This window comes from Psittacula echo (genome assembly GCF_963264785.1).
Source record: "Psittacula echo genome assembly, chromosome: 7".
Classification (NCBI taxonomy): domain Eukaryota; kingdom Metazoa; phylum Chordata; class Aves; order Psittaciformes; family Psittacidae; genus Psittacula; species Psittacula echo.
In genome coordinates, this window is record NC_137740.1 from 3,671,057 (window position 1) to 3,691,330 (window position 20,274).

The window sequence follows — 20,274 nt, forward strand, 5'->3', positions numbered from 1 at the left end:
CCACCTCAGTCTCTGAGCAACTTTTCATATTACCTTGTAACCCCTCAAAAGTTTCTTGCCAGTTGAGCAAGAACAGCAATAAACCCAGGTGAATTACACCTGTAAATACATACAATAATCCTCTGATTCATTTATATTCCAGTGCATCAAAGTAGGATTCTGCACAAGGCTACCAAATACAAATAGTCCAACTTTTTGGTAACCCATTAGGAAGACAAACTGGTCCATTTGGCGTGAGTAGTTAATTCTGATGCTCAAAAGCACGTAGTACTTCCTAACTCCCGGAGTTCATAGACTCATTAAATACTTACTAGCTATAGAACATTATGTATATTCAGTTTATATTTGCAAACCCCAGGACACACTTTGCAAAAAGATATGATGGAGCATGAAGAGGACATCTAAGGAAAAAATAAATCCAGAAATGTCTCAGTCAAGACATTCCTTGAAAAAGGAATAGGCTGCTGGACAAAATGACTGTCTCAGCAAATTTGATGGACCTCTAGGTTAGCCACTCTTCAGCATGTTTAGTAGAGTTTTAACATAGAGTCCAAAATAGAGAGATTGGAGCTGTACCCTGAAGGACTTTCAGATTTCACTAATGCACAATCCTGACATTAAACAACAAAAAACTCCATCTGTATCAATGAGTAGTTCTGTATTTATTACACTGCACACTGACAGTACCACATTAAACCAGAAGTTATGGGCTTGATGTAGAAACTACTGACAGTAACTCTATAGCTGTGCTATTCAGAAGGCAAGACTAGATTATGATAATAGACATTTTGGCCTTAGAATTCATGAAGCTATGAATATAAATAAGAATACAATTTATGGACCATGCTTTCTTCTGAAGTTTGTCACACTCAGATAGCAAGAGTGGAAACTCAATCCCCTCACTGAGAAAGTACTTGAGAGAGGGTCAAAATGTTACAAAATAGCTCTTCTTTCAACATTTTAACAAATTATACTGATTGGTTAGTGCATGAATACAGTCTATGTGTATAAACCTAAGACCTTGACTCTGCTCTTACGTGTACTAGATATTATTGGACAGTAGTGTGCTGTAATACTCCAACACAAAGGTGGAGAGAAAACAAATTAAGCCAATGAGCCTCTATTTCTGAGCTCTAATTATCATTAAATACCACTTTAAGTCACTTACAGCTTTGCTGGATTCCTCTTCAGTCAAGCTTTTCATGACAACTTCCAAGCTTGGGTCTTCCTCGCTGCTTGCAGGCTCAGTGCCACCATGATCCTGGTTGAAAGGATTGATAACAGTTTTTAAACAGAGCTATGATCTCCTATAATTGCTAAAGAAAAAAAATTGGACATTTTTACCTTTTATTTTTTTTTCTAAACAAGTAGCAGCATGAAAAAGTAAAAAGATCCAAAATTAAAGCATCCTAAGGTCAGGAGATAAGTAAATGACGCAACCTTTGACAGACAGACCTTGGTCTCCATATGGCCAGCCGAAAATACCACGAGGTAGTCCAATACTAACATATAGGTGCAGATTTTGGTTAACTTTCAAGGCCAGACTAATCCCTATCAACTGTGAAAGCTGCTGAGTTTGTATTAAGAAGTCTTCTTCAGACTTCTTTTGAGAGAGAAGGTCTCAGGCATGTTAAAGGAAGCCCGGGTTCCTTCATATAATCCGAACAGGCTGGTAGCAGCATGAGTGATTCCTCCACCCTGGAGGAACCAGTAAAGCTGAAGTTGTTCTGGTTAAAGCACATGGCCACCAAGCTCAGGAGGCTTAAGCCAGCACTGGAACACAATCCTCAACTTGAAGAGCAAATGTAGCTTCAGGATTCAGGTACTTCTGTACATTAATGTGAGAATACTGCAAATGACATTCAGTGACAACCACTGGAGAACCAGCAAATGAAGGCAATGGCCCTAAAGACATCAGCATTTTCCCAAGATGTGCTCCAAGAACTTCTTCCTGCTGAAGTTTTTCTCTTTCTATAGAGAATTCCCAACAAAAATGGCCCTTGAAACATAAAATTGCACCATACTAAGTAGGAAAGTTTGCCTGATCAGGATTTTCTGGCGTTTTCTTTAGGGAATAACTAGCATATATTTAAGAAGCATAGGCTTGAAAGAAAAATTATTTCCTTCCCATACTGACAATTAAGATAGATAGGAAATGGCATCTAAAATTCAGCTAGAATTTAAAGGTTGAAGTATCAGCAACTTGGTTACATGTAAAATTTAATGTGTTCCCTCTCTTTCCCATTCTTAAACCAACCAGGTCCTGAATCTGAAAAGACTTTTGATCTCTAATTTTGATTTACTTTATTTTAAAACTATCTTGATACACTTAAGCATTTAAGCCAAATTTGGAGCTGTTCTCTCCTGCAAATGGACTACACGCAACAAATCAAGTCAAACTCCAAGATCTTCAGTCCTCGATGCAAAATGATTTCTGAATTTTCATTAGACATTTTATATTTCAGTGCACAATGAGAATTACACAAATGTCTCAACCACCACTTGAGCAGGTGAAGTACCTCTGCAGCTGTACAAAGGCTCTTCAGTATTGCAACAACTATCTCATTCTGTGGCTTTCTGATGAATTAAATCCTTTTAAACAGATATTTTACAGTAATTAGTATTTAATATACATTGTTTCTGGTGGCTTGCCCACAATATTACACCACAACATAGTCTTATCCATGCGATAAAGCCAGACCCTGTTTGAAGGCATATTTACTGCTTATCACTTTCCATATTAAAATACCTTAATGAAGATAAAGATATAAGGTGAAGAAAATTAACACAATCCCGTTACACACAAGATCAAATATTTATCTGGTATTTCAAAGCTATTTGAAGATATAATTTCAAGGTGTAAAGTACAATTTTGTTTTGCTTTATCTAAAGACAGGAACAACTGACAAAAGAAAGCAATGTAAAGTTCTGTGCAACAACAGCACCTCTTGGTTACATTAACTTCATACAATAAGAAGATACTAGCTGTAAGTAAAAAACTGCACTTACTTATAAGGCAGCCACAACATAAATAGTAAGAGCTTGCCATTAATGCATAAAACTCATCTCACAAGCACCTACCTCCAAAAGCAAACACTGCACGTGAGGCTGAGCTCTTTGATTTCCATGGGCTGGTAGAATCTAATTACAGTCAGGTATTAAAGAGTCAACAGAAATAAAATGAACTTGGGCTCTGTAAACTGTAGAGTAATTTGTGATCCACCAGCCGCACCTGGGACATGCTGCTTTTATATGGAGGAAAGAAGGAAAAGCCAAGGCACTGTCCAAAAATAACTCAGATCCAAACAAAAACTAAAACTCAGCAGCTCTTGCACTGCACAGCACTGCGCCTGTATGGAAATAGCCATCAGTGGCAATATAATCTGGAAAGCAACAGCAAACGTGAGAACAGGGGGATTCATCCTGCATTACCTAGTGTGGACCGTTGCTTATTGAAATACCAGGAGTTCAATGCACTTCAATTTATCAATTCAAGGCAAGATCAACCCCCAATTGAATTATAAAACATATTTTGCTTTATTAGCTCAGATAGAAATAGAATTAAAAAGCAACAGCAAGGCCAACCATGCATTTTATCTAGAAAATTTAGTTACACCATATCAAGATGTCAAAATCATAACAATGTGGTGACACTGCAGGGGTTCATGGTGCACAAGAGAGCAATCAGTCTACACTAGGGCTGAGAGCAACTATAATGAAGCAAACCACTGGTAATGTTATCACATTAAGGACGTTTTTGCACTGGAAGATTGTATGGTACAACACCGTGTAGTAGAGCTCACTGCTTAAATAGCCCTCGTCTGCTCCTATGGGAAGAAAATGAGCAGGAATCACCGAATCAGAGAATGATTTGGGTTGGAAGGGACCTTAAAGATCTAACCAGCTGCAAAAGGAGCAGGACAGGACATGGCAAGGTTTTCATTCGGAGACTTTCCTCCTCCTGTACAGCAATAACCTGTTTAATACCTGCTGTTAATGCCATGCCAGCCCTTTCAGTAATGGTGAGATCAATTAAAAAGAGGCGGAGGAAAATATGCCTATCAGGTCAAGTTCCTACCCAATGCATTTTATGATTCAGGGTTGAATTAGGCAAGGTGTTTAAATTTATAACAAACTGCTGCTTATGATGAATCTATCTAATTTAGCAATCCCTAGTTAAAAAAACCAACCCACAAACCTTACCTCAATAGAAGAAGGAGAGCTGGAAGGTAATGGGAAAGGAGTAACAGCCATTTGATTGACTGCATCTTCACTTCTGCAAAGCAAATAAAACCAATACATTACACACTAAATCACAATGGCCAAACGTTTCTTCTGAGTTGGTTTTGCCTATTAAGAAAATATTCTTACAAGCATAAAAAGTAACAGCTTTTTACCAAAAGTTAGAGCTTAGAAAAGCATTTCAATTTTGCTTTTGCTTGCTAGCAAACACATTACATCCCTTCCTGGGACCACACTAGTTTCATCTGGGACATACTGACATCATATTATTTGGAAATCTAATTTTGTGTGGATTACCAGAGGATGCAGTTAAGAGTTTGTGGTCCCTACACACCAATAGGTGTGCCAATGCTTCGTTAGCCTCTTCTAATAGTGCCTACATTTGTAAACTGCTGGTTTGTAGTCCAACATTCATATTACTGAAATGTATCTGTGTTACTATAATAATTGCTTTGTTTTATTCATATTTGCCTTGTCTTAAAGATTCAATGTAAAAGCTTGAAAGAATCTTTATAAAAAGCAGGAAGAAGAAAACAGATGAATATTGATTCCCCCTACATATAAAGTGTATTATTTTTCACAGATGTTCATTAGGTATGGCATCTTTTCTTCTATCCTCTTTAAAAAGCATTCCTAAGTTGACATCTGATTACTTTGTAACCTACAAAAGCCTCCTTTTCTTATTATTAAATAGCATTCTGCCTTGCTAATGTTCTTCCTCAACTGCCATTTGAAATTATTTGACTTAGGAATTAGTTCTGCATGTTTTTAGCCTCCGAACCAAGTAAAATACGACTTAGAATCATAGAATCATAGAATAGTTAGGGTTGGAAAGGACCTTAAGATCATCCGGTTCCAACCCCCTTGCCATGGGCAGGGACACCTCACACTAAACCAGGCCACCCAAGGCTCTGTCCAACCTGGCCTTGAACACTGCCAAGGATGGAGCACTCACAGCCTCCCTGGGCAACCCATTCCAGTGCCTCACCACCCTCTCAGTAAAGAATTTCTTCCTTAGATCCAATCTAAACTTCCCCTGTTTCAGTTTGAACCCGTTACCCCTTGTCCTGTCACTACAGTCCCTGATGAAGAGTCCATCCCCAGCATCCTTGTAGCCCCCCTTCAGATACTGGAAGCTGCTCTGAGGTCTCCATGCAGCTTCTCTTCTCCAGGCTGAACAGCCCCAACTTTCTCAGCCTGTCTCCATACAGGAGGTGCTCCAGCCCCTGATCATCCTCGTGGCCCCCTCTGGACTTGTTCCAACAGTTCCATGTCCTTTTTATGTTGAGGACACCAGAACTGCACACAATGCTCCAAGTGAGGTCTCACAAGAGCAGAGTAGAGGGGCAGGATCATCTCCTTCGAGCTGCTGGTCACACTCCTTTTGATGCAGCCCAGGATATGGTTGGCTTTCTGGACTTCATATTGTTTAAGGCACATGAAAAACAAGACTGTGTTGATGCACCTCTTTATTTTTGGGGCGAATAACTCTCACAGAAGCCAGGAACACGATACAAATCCCGTTTTGCTAATGATTCAGTACTATCACACAGACTGTGCTTGCCAAAACATGACAGCGCAGGAACCTGTGCTGCTTTGCAGATACAGATCTTGAGATGAAAGGACAGGACTTCTTACGCAGTGGGTTTGATTTCTGGTCCTACCTCCTACCTTCCAGCTTACTGTAACACACAGAGAAACTTTTCCTCTTTAATTTGTGGAATAAAACATTAGACTAGTACATATTTAAAAACATTTTACAGAAGTTCCTGAAAGAACTGCTTTATCCCTGAAGAGTTAAACACATGAAGCTAAGATGCTCTGATCACTGAAGGACAACACTGTAAATCAATGCCTCTCAGCAGAGCAGCACATGGGAAATTCAGTCACAGGCATTTGAAACAGTAAATCCTGCCAGCAAAGGTTGCTGAATTCATTTACTTATCTTCAACCCAACAGCCACACAATTCAAAGGAATTGGTTGTGTGCTGCTCAGCGCTGTACTTGCTCCCAGCCTCTCCTCTTGGCCCTGCTCAAAGCCTTGCCAGAGCCAGAAACCATGCTTAAGATCGGATCCGGAGTGGGTCCATGATGCAGATGCACAGGGACAAAAATCACATCAGAAAGCCCATGAATTTCATAAGTGTTTCACAATTTCCAAGTGCATTTTACCCTGTAAGGCACATTAGGCAAAGGCATTTTTCCTCCTCTTATCTTCATGAGACATTGATCTAATTATGCTGCTTTTCCAGCCTATAAAAACACATCAGCAAAAGAAAGGTGTCTGAGACCCAGCAATTTTTACTTGACTCTAGAGGTTTTCCTGACACTGGTTGACATGAAGCACAAACAGCCTGAAAGCTACCACCACCTCTGTAGCTTACAATGTGTGCTGCATACCTTGCAATTAGGAGCAAACTTGAAAATAACAAGGTATGTATAAGCCTTTGTAAGAAATACTCCAAAAATTGCTACATGAAGCTTCATGAGCTGCATGACAAAGCAGGGTGCAATTACTTATACAAACCAGTTTCCACTTCAAATATACAGCCAAAATGCTTCCCCCGCCCCCAATCACTGGGCAAACATCTTCACCCAGTTGTAAATGGATGATGACCATTTTTATTCCAAGCAATAAAAACCCACTTACAGTAATTCCTTGGAAAAAAAATGCAGAAATACAAAAAATAAGGTTACAAAGTGTCACAACTTGTAATCTCCCCCTGCTAGGACTCATACATACCTGAATACTTTAATGCTGCTTCAAAGGAGAATGCTTCAAAGCAGAATCAAAGTGGGAACGTATTTTAAAGTGACAGAGCTAATAATAAATTGCTGTTTCTGCTCTCCACTTCCATAAATGTCCTCAACTAAAACATGAATTTATTTACAATTAAAAGGAGCAATCCTTTTCGTTTGATGCAGGGGCAGACAGCTTCAAAGTCTGAACATCATATTCAAATCACAGCGACTGCAAACGAGCATTCAAAGCATTTGCCAATGGCTGCTACGTAACCACCTCCGAGAAAGCTGTTCTCAGTTACTAGTGCTCAATATTGCTTGAGGTTAAGATGTCTAAACCCTTCACAGTCAAGACACAGCTTCATACTCTCGGGGTCAAAGCAACATACAATGCAATTTATACAGCAGGGATATTATCTGCAGAAATGATAAACATCCACCACTCATTGCAGCTCTTATAGTGGTTTGAGTAACACGCTGGGACGGCAGCCCACCTCCTTGCCGAGCTCGTGCACCAGAGAGCTGTTTATATTTCATCAGTTACATATAAACTGAATAGGGAAGGAATTCATCACTCCTCCCACAAATACTTTTATTGCTTTTAACCTCTGAGGATGAGTTTCTGAGTGGAAACAGGAATTAGATCCGTGTGGAGCTTAGAGTGCCTATTGCTTGTACCAACATCACTAACTTATAGCGTAATACTGAAGAAACAAGCACCTTTCCTCACTGCAAATGTCAGACAAAGCAGTATCAGAGCAATATGTAAGTGGCAAAGACTCTTTAAACTTCAGTAAAGCTCATACCCTTTCAGATTTATTTGACTAGCTTGCCATACTTTACTACATTTTACTTCCTGTCTGGACTAAATAGGACACCTGGACATTTCCTGTCCTTTCTTGCTGACCAAAGAGGACTTCTGATGTTCTGCACCTCTGAAGAAGAGGGAGATCTGCAGCTTGAGCAAAGACAAATCCAGTTATTACTGACTAATAATTATCTACCATAAGCACTTGGCACAAAAGAAGTCTAAAGAGAGCAATATGCAAATATAAATCTAAGGGGATTATTCATTCCATGCTGCAGAAAGCAAGCCTGAAGGGAAGTTAAAGTTGTGTGCTGGGAGGGTTCAGCTGAGCTGCCCCCCCGAGCTGTGCTGCACTTATCAGAAAGCTGTCTCTGGCACTTTGGAGGGATGTCACACACAGCTGGAATGGCCTAGGAAGCATGCAGAAAGTTATCTTTCCAGAGGTGCTAACTAGAAGTCACAACCTCAGCCACATTCAGGTCTTTTTCTTCCATTTGCTCAGCAACCTCAGATCTGTAATTCCTGATTCAGGTTCCCTGCCTACCTTCGAGGACATTTTCTGTTCTCCATTTTAGTCATTCTTACATGTCTCAGGTTTGTGATGGTATAAGCTTACTGTCATGTAATGCTACGGAAATCCTCGTTGAGCATGCTGCATGAGATTCGCTATCTGTCTAAAGCAGAGCCTCTTGTCTAAGATGGTGTCCAGACTTCTATGATGAATGCAAAATCAAGACAAATCCCAATCCAGATCCTCTCAGAAGGGCAGTTCATCCCAGCACCTCAATGACCTAGTTTAGGACAGGATGAACTGATTTGCTTTTTGGAGTTTTCTGACAACTGTTCACTAATCACAGAAGTCCAGATGATCTCTAGATGTCCGAACTATGAGAGATGAACCTCCTTCCATACTATCTGCAACCTCACAGTTCATCAACACTACAAGATCATTTGACAACAGCCTTGTAAGGGACTGTGGGTGCTTTTGGGGAATATAAAGTACATTAAGAATCAGAGAAAAACCCAATAGCTTGTATGCAGTTGCATGATGTCTTAGTTGGAACAGACCAAGGGGATGAATGCTTGTCCAGTAAGTCTTAGGACTCCCACTGGTTGTGACACCAGGGCATAAAATCCTGCAGATTATTGAAAACTTACATTGTCCACATCTTACTTGTTATAAAAAAAAGAAAAATTAGGTCAGTATCTTGCATTTTCTCATCTTTCTTTTCCCTCTTGAAGTTCCTTTGGAAAGAGAAGCTGCGGGAAAGTTCCATATTGAAAACACGGACTGGAGTTTTCCTTCAGCTGCATCAAGGCAAGACCTTTGTATTGTGTATCTTCTTGAAAACCCCCTCCTACTAAAAGCAAGAACAGTCTTGTTCTCCATTTTCCCTCCATCACTTCTAACTATGCGAGAGCCAAATGCATTCAGATATTTCAAATGAACAACTAATGTTCATATAAACTGCAGCTTAGGTCATCAAGGGTTTGCAAGAGTCCAAATTACTTAACTTCTTCAACAGTGCACTTGTTCCCACATGCGTATGACAGCAAGGAGGAAACAGCTCTGAAGAAAACAGGAAAAGTTCAAACTTGCACACACAGTGTCTGGCAAGGGCTAAATTTTTAAAGCTTTCCCACATGAAAGAACCTAAGCAATCAAAGCAAGTAAAAATGGAGTTTATGCTATTAAAAATATGACCAATTATGTAAGTTAGAACAAACTTAAAACAAAGATAACTTCTAAAGCATGGCAGTATTTGAGATTTTGGCATACAACATACAACGTCACTTATAGAGGCTCTAAAAGAAGAGTAAAGACTCACTGACAAAGTCACAGCACCCAGAACTGGCCTTCCCAGCCACTACGTTCACTTTACTACGCCTCAGAGTATAAGGATCTCTCTTCTTTGCATGTCACCATAAATAACAAGAGATTAGTCTTTCCAATTACACCTAGGAATAGAAGGAGGGGTTAGGTGACAGAGATTTGTGGGCTTCACCGAGAAGCTACAATTCCCATCACCAGAAAGGAATGATAACAGAATGAATGACTGCAGCGTGGGAGGACGACTCGGGACAGCTAACAGATGCTATTTAAATAAGCAAAATCCTACAGTACTTTACTGTGAAAGCATTTCTCATGTTTCATCGCAGCACAAGACAATTTTCTTTTAAGGAATAAAGGTATACCAAAGAGTGAATCACAGAACTGAGCACAATGGGAGGATGGTTTGAAATCAGTGGCATTCACTTTGATTCAACCATTCAAACTATATTTGATCTGCTTATTATACCAACAGTGAAGCACCAAAATCAGATTAAAGGCAGTTAATTGAGCATGGAAAAAACCATTGAATTTGCTGAATCATAAAATGCTCACTGCAAAAGAACATTCTGATAGAAACTGGATTTCCTACTACAGATGTAAAATCTAATTATATTGTTTCAGTACGCATCTTAAAAGGGAGGACTTATAATGCATGAACAAAGCCAACAATGGATACAAAACCCATTCTATTTTGAGAACTAGGGCAAAGAGACTCTGACAAGAAGCAAGTCCCTTCCTTATATTACCATCTGGCTAATTCCTGTTGTTGGAGAGTCAAACCAAGAATTTCAAAAGGCAACTAAGACCTTTACATGTCTTATTGCCACTTCCACTGACGCTTCCATACCAAGACTCTCTTATAGACCTTGAAAAGCTGCAGTCTAATTGTTATTTATTTGTGACATTCAGAAATCAGAAAGACAACCTGTATTTGCCCAAGTAGCTTGGGATTCAGTGCAGCAGCTGAAAGACTCTGAGGTCAGATAAAATGTGTCTGGACACTAATCAAAGGAAGCACTTGGACAGAGCCATTTCATCTCAGGATTGAGCCTTTCATCTCAGGAAAGTCTTGCCGTGCTTGGGCAAGTGGCTGGTTTGTTTGATGAAGTGGGTGAGCAGTTAAACGCCTTCAAATCTGTTACTGTACAAGGCTACAAAGCACAAGATGCACTGAATCGAAGAGGAAAAAAAGTGACACTCTAACTGCAAATCTTTAAGGTGCTATTACAAGCTCATGTAATTAATGAGACCACAGGGAAATGGTGCAGTGGTAAGACCTATAGTTTGGAATCTGGCCAAAATCAACTGCTCTAAACAATCATCATCAACTTAATTGAGGAAAAGATGCTCATAAACCAGAGCGAGAAGCCTTCAAATACAAGGGGACGTCTGTGATTCTCACAACACTCACTGCACTATGCCTCTTCAGCAAAAATTGCAGGAAAGGGTGGGAATGTGATTGTAACACTACCTGGATATAAAAAAAAGTGTGAACAGATTTTTATAGCACAGGCGGTACGTGAGGATTTCAGTAAAAAGAAAAAAGACCGAGGACACCTTTGGTCTTTATTTTCTCCTAGAACAAAATCCAAGTTATTTAATGATAGTTATTACAGTTCTCACTGAAAGGCTTCTCTGTGCCCAGGAATTTCTGGGCTTCTTTTGTAACTGATTAAAAGAGTTTATGGAAACATCCCCCTGCCCTGCACATGAACCAAAATACCAGAAATAGGAAAACCTTGATGCTGTTTCCTGCTTCAAAGTGAAAAGCAGCACGCTTATCACTGAGCATCCTTCATCTGAGGAAAATAGGCCTCAGGATATCAAAGAGGGCAGAAGAGTCCCACCAGTTTTGCTTTAATGTCTTAGGTCAGCTCAGTCAGGCACGCAAGAACTCTTTAGGCTGCAGAATGACGTGTTTCTGGAAAACTATAACCTACTCAGGCCTTTCACTGGTGAAATCAGAATCACAGAATCCTAGAATGGTTTGGGTTGGAAGGGACCTTAAAGCTTCTCCAGTTCCAACTCCTGCCACAGGCAGGGACACCTTCCACTGGAGCAGCTTGCTCCAAGCCCGTGTCCAACCTGGCCTTGAACACTGCCAGGGATGGGGCAGCCACAGCTTCTCTGGGCACCCTGGGCCAGCGCCTCAGCACCCTCACAGGGAAGAACTTCCTTATATCTAACCTAAATCTCCCCTGTTTAAGTTTGAACCCATTATCCCTTGTCTGGTCACTACAGTTCCTACAGGACAAGGGATAATGGGTTCAAACTGAAGATATTAAACAATTCAAATTTTCTGCAATATTAGAATATTAATATCCTCATGCACATGAAGACCAAATCCATTTCTTTCCTAACTCCTCCAGTACATGTTATTTTGCTACAGTGAGCTGTGGCCTCTTCTTACAGTGTACTCCAGGATGTGTTTTGCCTACGTTATGCTATGCACCTTCTCCCTTTAAAAGAAGCTGCATGGGTAACAGAAGGAGGAGAGTGGTATTTCTGTGGCAACTGGCTCCTCCTCATTTTCAGGGCATGACAAATGTAACGGTATCCTGCTCTTTCCACATCATTACAGCCCAGAGGAATATATCTGAAATCAGCCAAGCAGCAAACCTACCAGGAGAGCTCAGTTTGCTACACTCAGTGCTTTGTTCTCAGCTGGAAAAGCTTCTGCACATGCACATATGAGAGATGGATGGAGATTCAAGATGTCGCTGCTCTCGTTTACTACAGCTGGCCCCACAATGCATTAAGTAGTGGCATTTCAATACCCCCATTTTATAATATAGTTTTTAAATAAGTTGATATAAAAGAAAAAGCTCTTTCCGTCAAAGTGCACCACGGACAAGACCTCTGGGACCAGCAGAGTCTTTTGGTTTCTGGTTTCAGTCAATGACATTCTCTTGATTTTGTGGCCTAAGGTGCAGGAATGAGAAGCACCAAGGCAGAATGGGCTCATGGAATACAGTTTGTATGAGAAAATTATTCTGGTTTCTCCTTAAAATTCACCTTTAAGGGAAGCATTTGGCTTTGCTGAAATTCTGAAACACCCCTCTTATTATGAGAAAGTGACCATACATCAAAAAAGGGGACATTAGTTTTGTCCCTGCATTAGAGCCAGTGCTCTAGTTACTAAAGACATTCTCTCAGTGGGAGAATTCCTTTTCATTGCTGCTCAAACGGCTGCTCAGGTCAAGCAAACAGACCCATCAACTGTCAATGTGCTCTAATGCAAGGCAAACCAGTGACAAGATGAGTGCTCTTGGGAAGTGGGAAGATATGTCTACAACCTCAGCAGCAGCATGTAAAATTGGAAACATTTTTGAACTCTAAAGACAGAAACAAGAATTATCCAACTGTTTCTAATATTTCTTGATTATGATCATTAAGGCAACTTCTTGCCTTGAAATGCACTGAAAAGACAATCTGAAAAGGAGAACTATGTCTAAGAACTTACACAGACTTTATGTCTTAAACCTGATACAAACTACACACCAAGGATTTCTAATCCATGGGTGACGAGCTAACACATAACCCTTCATTGCAGCTCAGCAGCCAGCTGCGATGCTCAGTGCAGCAAGGCAGGCTGCAGGAAGCTCATCCTCCCTGTGCTTCCTGACAGCACTAAACCTACCCCTGGGTTTTGGTTTCCTAAGTTGTGGTTCTGCCTTTGGAGCTTCCAAGCAGACACATTTTCCACATGCAATTAAGTAATGGTGAGTGAGTTGTTGCACATGACGTTTAATTTTCAATAGCTGGGGAAAGTAGCACAGGAGCTGCAGGCGAGATCATTAATCTCCTCCAGATCCTCTGCACTGCCAAGTATAGCAACTCATTCTTCACTGTGCTAATGCTGCTCTTCCATCATTTCTGTGTATGCTGTACCAGACAGAGCCATGCAAGTAAATGTACACATTTATATGCATTCACCCACAGATTATTACGTTGTTCACAGGTATGCTGTGTATGAGTGAAGAATATAAAACAGTATCAAGTATGATGTATAACTTGGCGGGAAGATCACATTATAAAGTGGCATGGGGATAAGTGCCACTAAAAGTCAACAAAAGCTGGTGTATATGCATTTATGAAATTCCTGGGAAAGAAGCAGCTTCTTCCCAGACCTCCCCCCCAGGGTCAAAAGAGTAACACTTCCTGAACTAGAAAGTGAATGTGTGGAGGTGTCCTTAATTCACATTCAAAGAGGAAATGTTTTCATGCTTGGAGTAAAAGAAAAGATGCCTATATGCAATTATTATGCAGACGAAAGGTTGTTTTTTGCATATTCCCACCTACAGAACCCATCCCAGTGCTCCTTGTCAAAGTTAGGTTCCCCCCTCTGTACAAATAAGAGAGGGACGTTTACAGGGATATGCAGTGACAGGGGAAGGGGGAATGGCTTTAACCTGCCAGAGGAGAGACTGAGATGAGCTCTTAGGCAGAAGCTGTTCCCTGTGAGGGTGCTGAGGCGCTGGCCCAGGGTGCCCAGAGAAGCTGTGGCTGCCCCATCCCTGGCAGTGTTCAAGGACAGGTTGGACACAGGGGCTTGGAGCAAGCTGCTCCAGTGGAAGGTGTCCCTGCCCGTGGCAGGGGTAGGAATGATCTTTAAGGTCCCTTCCAACCCAAACCAGTCTGGGGTTCTGTAAGTAAGCCCTAAATTACTTTTAAAATCCTCTTTTGATGTTCATACAAAGCTACCCTTCACAACTCATACACCACATACTGCATCTGCACTTGCCTACTCCTCTCACAGCAGCTCCCTCTCCAGCCCTAAGCCTCTACACCATTTTCACTCCCTTCTGGCAGCCTGGGTGAAGCAAGCTGCCCACCCCATCTCTGTGCTGGCAGAACCAACCTAAAGCATGTTAGTAAGATGTGGGAGAAGATGCTCTCATCAGAGTCATCTCAAGCCCAAGAGGGACAGCTCAAGTCTTCAGCAGACACCCCTAAAATAGGCATTTAATTACATTAGATTTTTTTCCTTACATTTTTAAGAGGAACTCTTCAACTGTCCTGAGAAGTATAGTCAAGAAAAAGGTTTATGTCACTTCAAAGAGAACTGAGCAAGTTCAGAATCTTCAAAACAGTCTAAGTATGTAGATGTGTAATGTAATAGGCTAAAGTGCAAACCAATGTTTCGATGAGAACTGTTCTTACCGTATGAAAACTAGCTTGACCTTTGATGGGGCAGTCTTAATGATTGCAGAAGCATTCTGATGACTTCTTCCATACAGTATCTGATTGTTTATCTGTTAAAAGAAAAGGAAGATTTTCATGTAAGTGGAGAATTATGCATTGGTTGAATTTATACCACCAGGACTTCCAAATTTACTGTGGGATAAAGAGGTAAGACTCAAGGAATATGTAGCTCACAAAATAGGAATCACATACTTTTGAGTTGATTCCAGACAGTAACACTGATGTTGCACTGACAGATATCCATGCAGTGTTGTAGAGACAGAAACATCTGAGCTGAGGCACTAAGAGCCTCTTTCAGGCACAGCTGTGCTGTAGAAAGACATCCTATGATAAGCACATAGGAGGAGATGGGCTCTGCTCAGCTTGGCCTTGGACCACCCAAGGCTATTGTCCCTTCCCTCAGCCACCTATCAGAGGAGGATGGGGTGTAAACTCAGCAGCAACAATCAAAACACTTTTCATCAGCTTTCTTGTTCCTTTGGAGCGGATGCAGACACCACTTTCTTCAAGTAACAAGTGATACTGCAAGAGGAAATGGCCTCAGGGGAGGTTTAGACTGGATATTAAGAAAGATTTCTTCATTGAAAGGGTTGTCAAGCATTGGAACAGGCTGCCCAGGGCAGTGCTGGAGTCATCACCTCTAGAGATATTTAAGGCATGTAGATGTGGCACTTAGGGACACGGTTTAGTGGTGCACTTGGCAGCGCTGGGTTAACAGTTGGACTCAATGATCTTAGAGGAATTTTCCAACCTAACCGATCCCATTATTCTATGATTCAATACTGCAATTTTTGACTCCCACTCATAATTTACAACATATTTACATTCACATCTGGTACACCATAATGTTTTAAAGCAATAATGATAAGGGAGTCCAGGAACAATTTACTGGTGATTATAGAATGACTTCTTGTTCCTGAAAAAGTGTTTGTGTTGAATTTTAGCTTTATGTTCTTAGAAGACTTCATTTAAACAAGGAAGAACTGGCCAAGCTTTGTGTCATACTGGCTATTTGGTCATATTGGCAACTTCACAATACTCCCACCTTATTTTCAATAGGTCAAAACATCATTCAAGTTCATCAGTTCAGTAAGGACAATGCAAGGAGAAGAATAAAACTTCTAACTCTTGATTACTCATCAAAACTGAAGTGCAAACCATTTACCTACCAAATTGCTCACTGTACAAAGAGAGAACCACGAAAGGTCTCTGAGAGTCTAAGCTCACATGAAATGAGTAGCATTGAGGAAAGAGCATCATCCCACACATTCATAAGGGTTTAATATGGTGCTGTCTGCAACTGCCATGGTTGTGAAGATTGGATGAGAAGCAACATCTGAGGCCATGCTTTGGTAATCGAAAGGTAAATGTAAAAATCCACTGCCAAAAATGAATCACAGAATCACAGAATAGTTAGGGTTGGAAAGGACCTTAAGATCATCTAGCTCCAACCCCCCTGCCATGGGCAGGGACACCTCACACTAAACCAATGCTCAGTTGCATTCTGGCTTCAAGCTGACTTGCGACTTCCAGTGAGTTTGGTGACTTAATATGTCTAAGCTCAAAAAGAAATTATTCCCTGGGAATACCGTGTGCTTTACAAATTGTTTGGATTTAGTTAAATTACCATCCATTTTTCTAAAGAGCAGACGTCTTAGATGAAAATTTAGTCTTTACTCTGGCTAAATTAATCCTATTCACTAGATATATCAAATAGTCCAAAATTTAATTAGCTGTGAGCTGGGCCTGTAAGTTATAATTACTTACTTACACCAAAATGAAAGGATAATCAAAGTAATACATCTCCACGAGGTTTTGGGCTGTCCCATGTAGTTACTGCAGACAGTATTAATTTTTCTTCTTAAAAAAAGGTCACTTTCTTTTGCAAAGGAAATGAATGTTCTGTTGGTTTCAGATACCACAGAGATGAGCAAAGCACAAAAGCCTACTCAAATAAAACAAAAAAGAGGACATCTAGGATTTCATAAGCAACGCCATTGAAAGTCTTTCAAATTAAATAAAGTAACACGTCAGATTAAGCAAATAGTACTCTGAGAGCCCAGACCTATAAATCTGTGCTTTGCTTCTTTCATTAGAGATTAGAGAAGAAAAACAAAGCTTTGACTAAGCAAAAGAAGGCAACTGATTTAAATCAACCTCAAGTCTTCTTTAAATGTCTCTTTACATAACTTCTTGGAAAGACAGCAGAGAACGGAGACAGACACAAACATACTCCAGGTATGAGGTCAGGTCAGCACGCTTAAATTCAATCTTTAACATAACCCTACGCTGCTTTATGGCAGATTTAATCACGTATCCCAAATGGACTTTTGCCTTCACCTACCGAAGTTCTGGTTTACAGTTTCATCCACTAAAGTAACAGATAAAGTACAAACTCACTGAAATCTGAACTCTTCAATTCAGAGACAAAAATGTAAAGGATCATTTGCTTCTCAAATGTTACTCTGCAGAAGAGAAACATCAGATATAGCTATTGAAAATAAAAGCACATTGCTTTTACCATGTGGCAGTAATGGAAATCCATAAAATTGGTATCATCTGAGTTTTAGGAAAATCAAGTTAAATGACATGAACTGGCTTAGCTTTCTGTAAGAATTATTTCTTTGTACCAATGCATTAGGTTCCTCCCAACCACAGGAATCGCAACATTTTCAGATACTGCCAGACTCTCTGTAACAATGGAAAACATTTCAAAAGCTTATTGATCACTCAAATTATACAGACTGAAACCCCATAAAATACACCAAGGCCCCAGATAATAAAGCATGAGGAAAACACTGAAGAAACACAATTTATTAGGATGTGATTTCTGTTTTCCTCATCAAATCCCTTGCCCTGCACATGTTCAAATATGTGTATCATCTAAAGCGATCAACAGATCATAAACTCCATAAAGAGAGAAAATCTCCTGTTCTGTGCTCCCCTGCAGCTCCCCAACTAGAGAGTGTGGGGAGAGAGCTGGAATGACAGAAAAACGTGGATTGCCTGTGCCTTCATGCATAACCAGCTTTCAATTACAGCTTTACCTTATCTGGAGCTTTGAAAACCACCAAGCAACACTAACCTTAACTGGTAACCTATACACAAAGTACATGCAAAAATTCTTTGTATCCTCCTATGAAAAGATCTAAAGGACTCTATCCTTCAATGTTACCTTCAGTAAATGACTCTGAGAAGGACAGAATCCATGACCATTGTGTTTAAACAGGAATAAAATAGTCACCACTCTAGTTAGTAACTCAAGATGACTCTCCTCACGTGAAGACCTCACCGTCTTAATATGTTCAAGTTACTGTCCCTCTTGAGGGATAGTACCACTTGCTTATTCAAAGTAACTGTCTTGATACAAGAAAAACAATAATCCCACAACAAATAAAACTGCAATTGCAAACCAGAAGTGGCACTGTGAATTTGGCTACATTTACTTGGGGAAAATACTGATGTACTGTGCTATTATAGCATAACTTACATTTATCTACGAATCCTAAAATAAAAGAGCAATACAAATACGTATAGGACAAAGTCCCTCTGGCTTTGAGCTATGACAAAAATAGCATAAAGAAAATCAAAAACCATGCAACAGTCCAGAATGGACAACGGGCAAATCTGTGCAGAGATTCTTGACTATGAAGAAGTGCTGTGGTCTCCTAGAGCAAAACATCCAAAGGAGCAGTTTCCTCCCACCTCCTGCCCCATTTTCAGTAATAAGATAAGCAGGGACAGGAAGATGGCAGAAAATCCCAACATCAGTAATTTAGCATAACAGGGCTCTGAACAGCTTGGTTTATTAATAGAACACAGTTGACTCTCTTATGAAAAGATTATAATAATAATAATAACAGGGTGGGTTATTCAGTGTGAATAAAACCTACCAACAGGACAGACCCATGCAGAGTTCACAAGCAGCAGGGCTTAACAGCTCTGGTACAGCTCCATGTGAACACACTGCAGGCCATGCTGGGCACAATCAGCCCCAGGACTAAGCCCAAACTAATAAGATACGAAGCAGTGCAGACACCTGCACTAAAACAGCAAGAGTGCAAGGCAGGAGCACCACAGATGGTTTCTTTGCCTGGAAAAAGAATGGGAAAAGGAGAACTTGTGTCATGTAAAAAACACATTCTTTTGCACAGGGATCAAATTCTGACCCAAGTAATTTTCCTCCATGTATTAAAATAGGGTGAAAGGATCTTCTCTGTCAAAAAGCTGTTTTCTCCAGCAACATATCCCTCTAACATACATCACAGAAGCTGTATTTAAAATAGAATGGTTACATACAATTTTTGACGTGACCTGAATATTTCACTCAATGTATAGACTGGATTGACTTTGAAAACAAGCCAGGCTTAGGGCCCCAGAAGTCTACAATAGTTTGCAGAAGCTAAAAGTGAGCTTATATTTCAAATTCAATGACAAAAGATTTTATAAAGAAGGAGCTGAGGCAGTCTGGCAGCTTCCCACATCCTCCAACTGAATCCAATCAAACTCCAATTGAAAAGAAAAATGAAGAGGTAATATCCATCTATCTGTATCTCCATCCCATTAACCCTACCCCAATTAACAGCCATGGGGAATAATCTGCACACGCTGCAGTAGAATCCACTGTTTTAATGGAACAACAGAAACCAACAGGGCTCACTGGGGCAGAATGCTACAGGCTTCCTAAGATGTGAATCTCTTCTCTTGCCAATACACTCTGGTATTCAAAACTGATGTGCAATCAATGATGCACCTGCAAATATACTATAGGAAGAGAAGTTCAGTTGCTTCATCAGTAAAGATTTCCCATCCAGGTGTCTGAATGAGGGAAGGACACCACGGGATAGATAAAATGCTTCTGTGACCAGCAACCATATTCATAGTCTTTAATTTCATGTCTTTAATGGGAGAAAACCAAACAATCTGGATTCTGTTTCTGTCATTTTCTCACTTCTGAACACTTAACTTTGCCATTTATGCTCCTTTAATGTATTTTGTTGTAAAAGACACTACAGATAAAGCCAGTTGGCCACCCTGACCTCTGCTTCACTGGCATGGAACTAGCATGAAATCATACACATACAACATAAGAAGGACGTGAACCCATAAACCTGCTGGAGCAAGTCCAGAGGAGATGCTGCAAGGGCTGGAGCAGCTCTGCTCTGGAGCCAGGCTGAGAGAGCTGGGCTGGGTCAGCCTGGAGAATAGAAGGCTCCTGAAGGGGAGACCTGAGAGCAGCTCCAGTGCCTAAAGGGGCTGCAGGAAACCTGGAGAGGGGCTTGGGACAAGGGCCTGTAGGGACAGGCCAAGGGGAATGGCTTGAACCTGCCAGAGGGGAGACTGAGATGAGCTCTTAGGCAGAAGCTCTTCCCTGTGAGGGTGCTGAAGCGCTGGCCCAGGGTGCCCAGAGAAGCTGTGGCTGCCCCATCCCTGGCAGTGATCA

General features: G+C 40.7%; 1 protein-coding gene across 1 annotated transcript in view; it reads right to left on the reverse strand.

Moving 5' to 3' along the window:
• The window catches only part of PATJ (PATJ crumbs cell polarity complex component), a gene marked incomplete at its 3' end in the record, with an annotated part of 154,871 nt that overhangs the window by 36,614 nt on the left and 97,983 nt on the right, over positions 1–20,274 (reverse strand). Inside the window, exons 29-31 of the mRNA XM_080623239.1 lie at positions 14,790–14,881; positions 4,204–4,276; positions 1,169–1,261 (exon numbers count right to left, since the gene is read on the reverse strand). Of these exons, the coding sequence (XP_080479365.1) occupies positions 1,169–1,261; positions 4,204–4,276; positions 14,790–14,881 (258 nt within the window). The remainder of the gene's footprint in view (positions 1–1,168; positions 1,262–4,203; positions 4,277–14,789; positions 14,882–20,274) is intronic.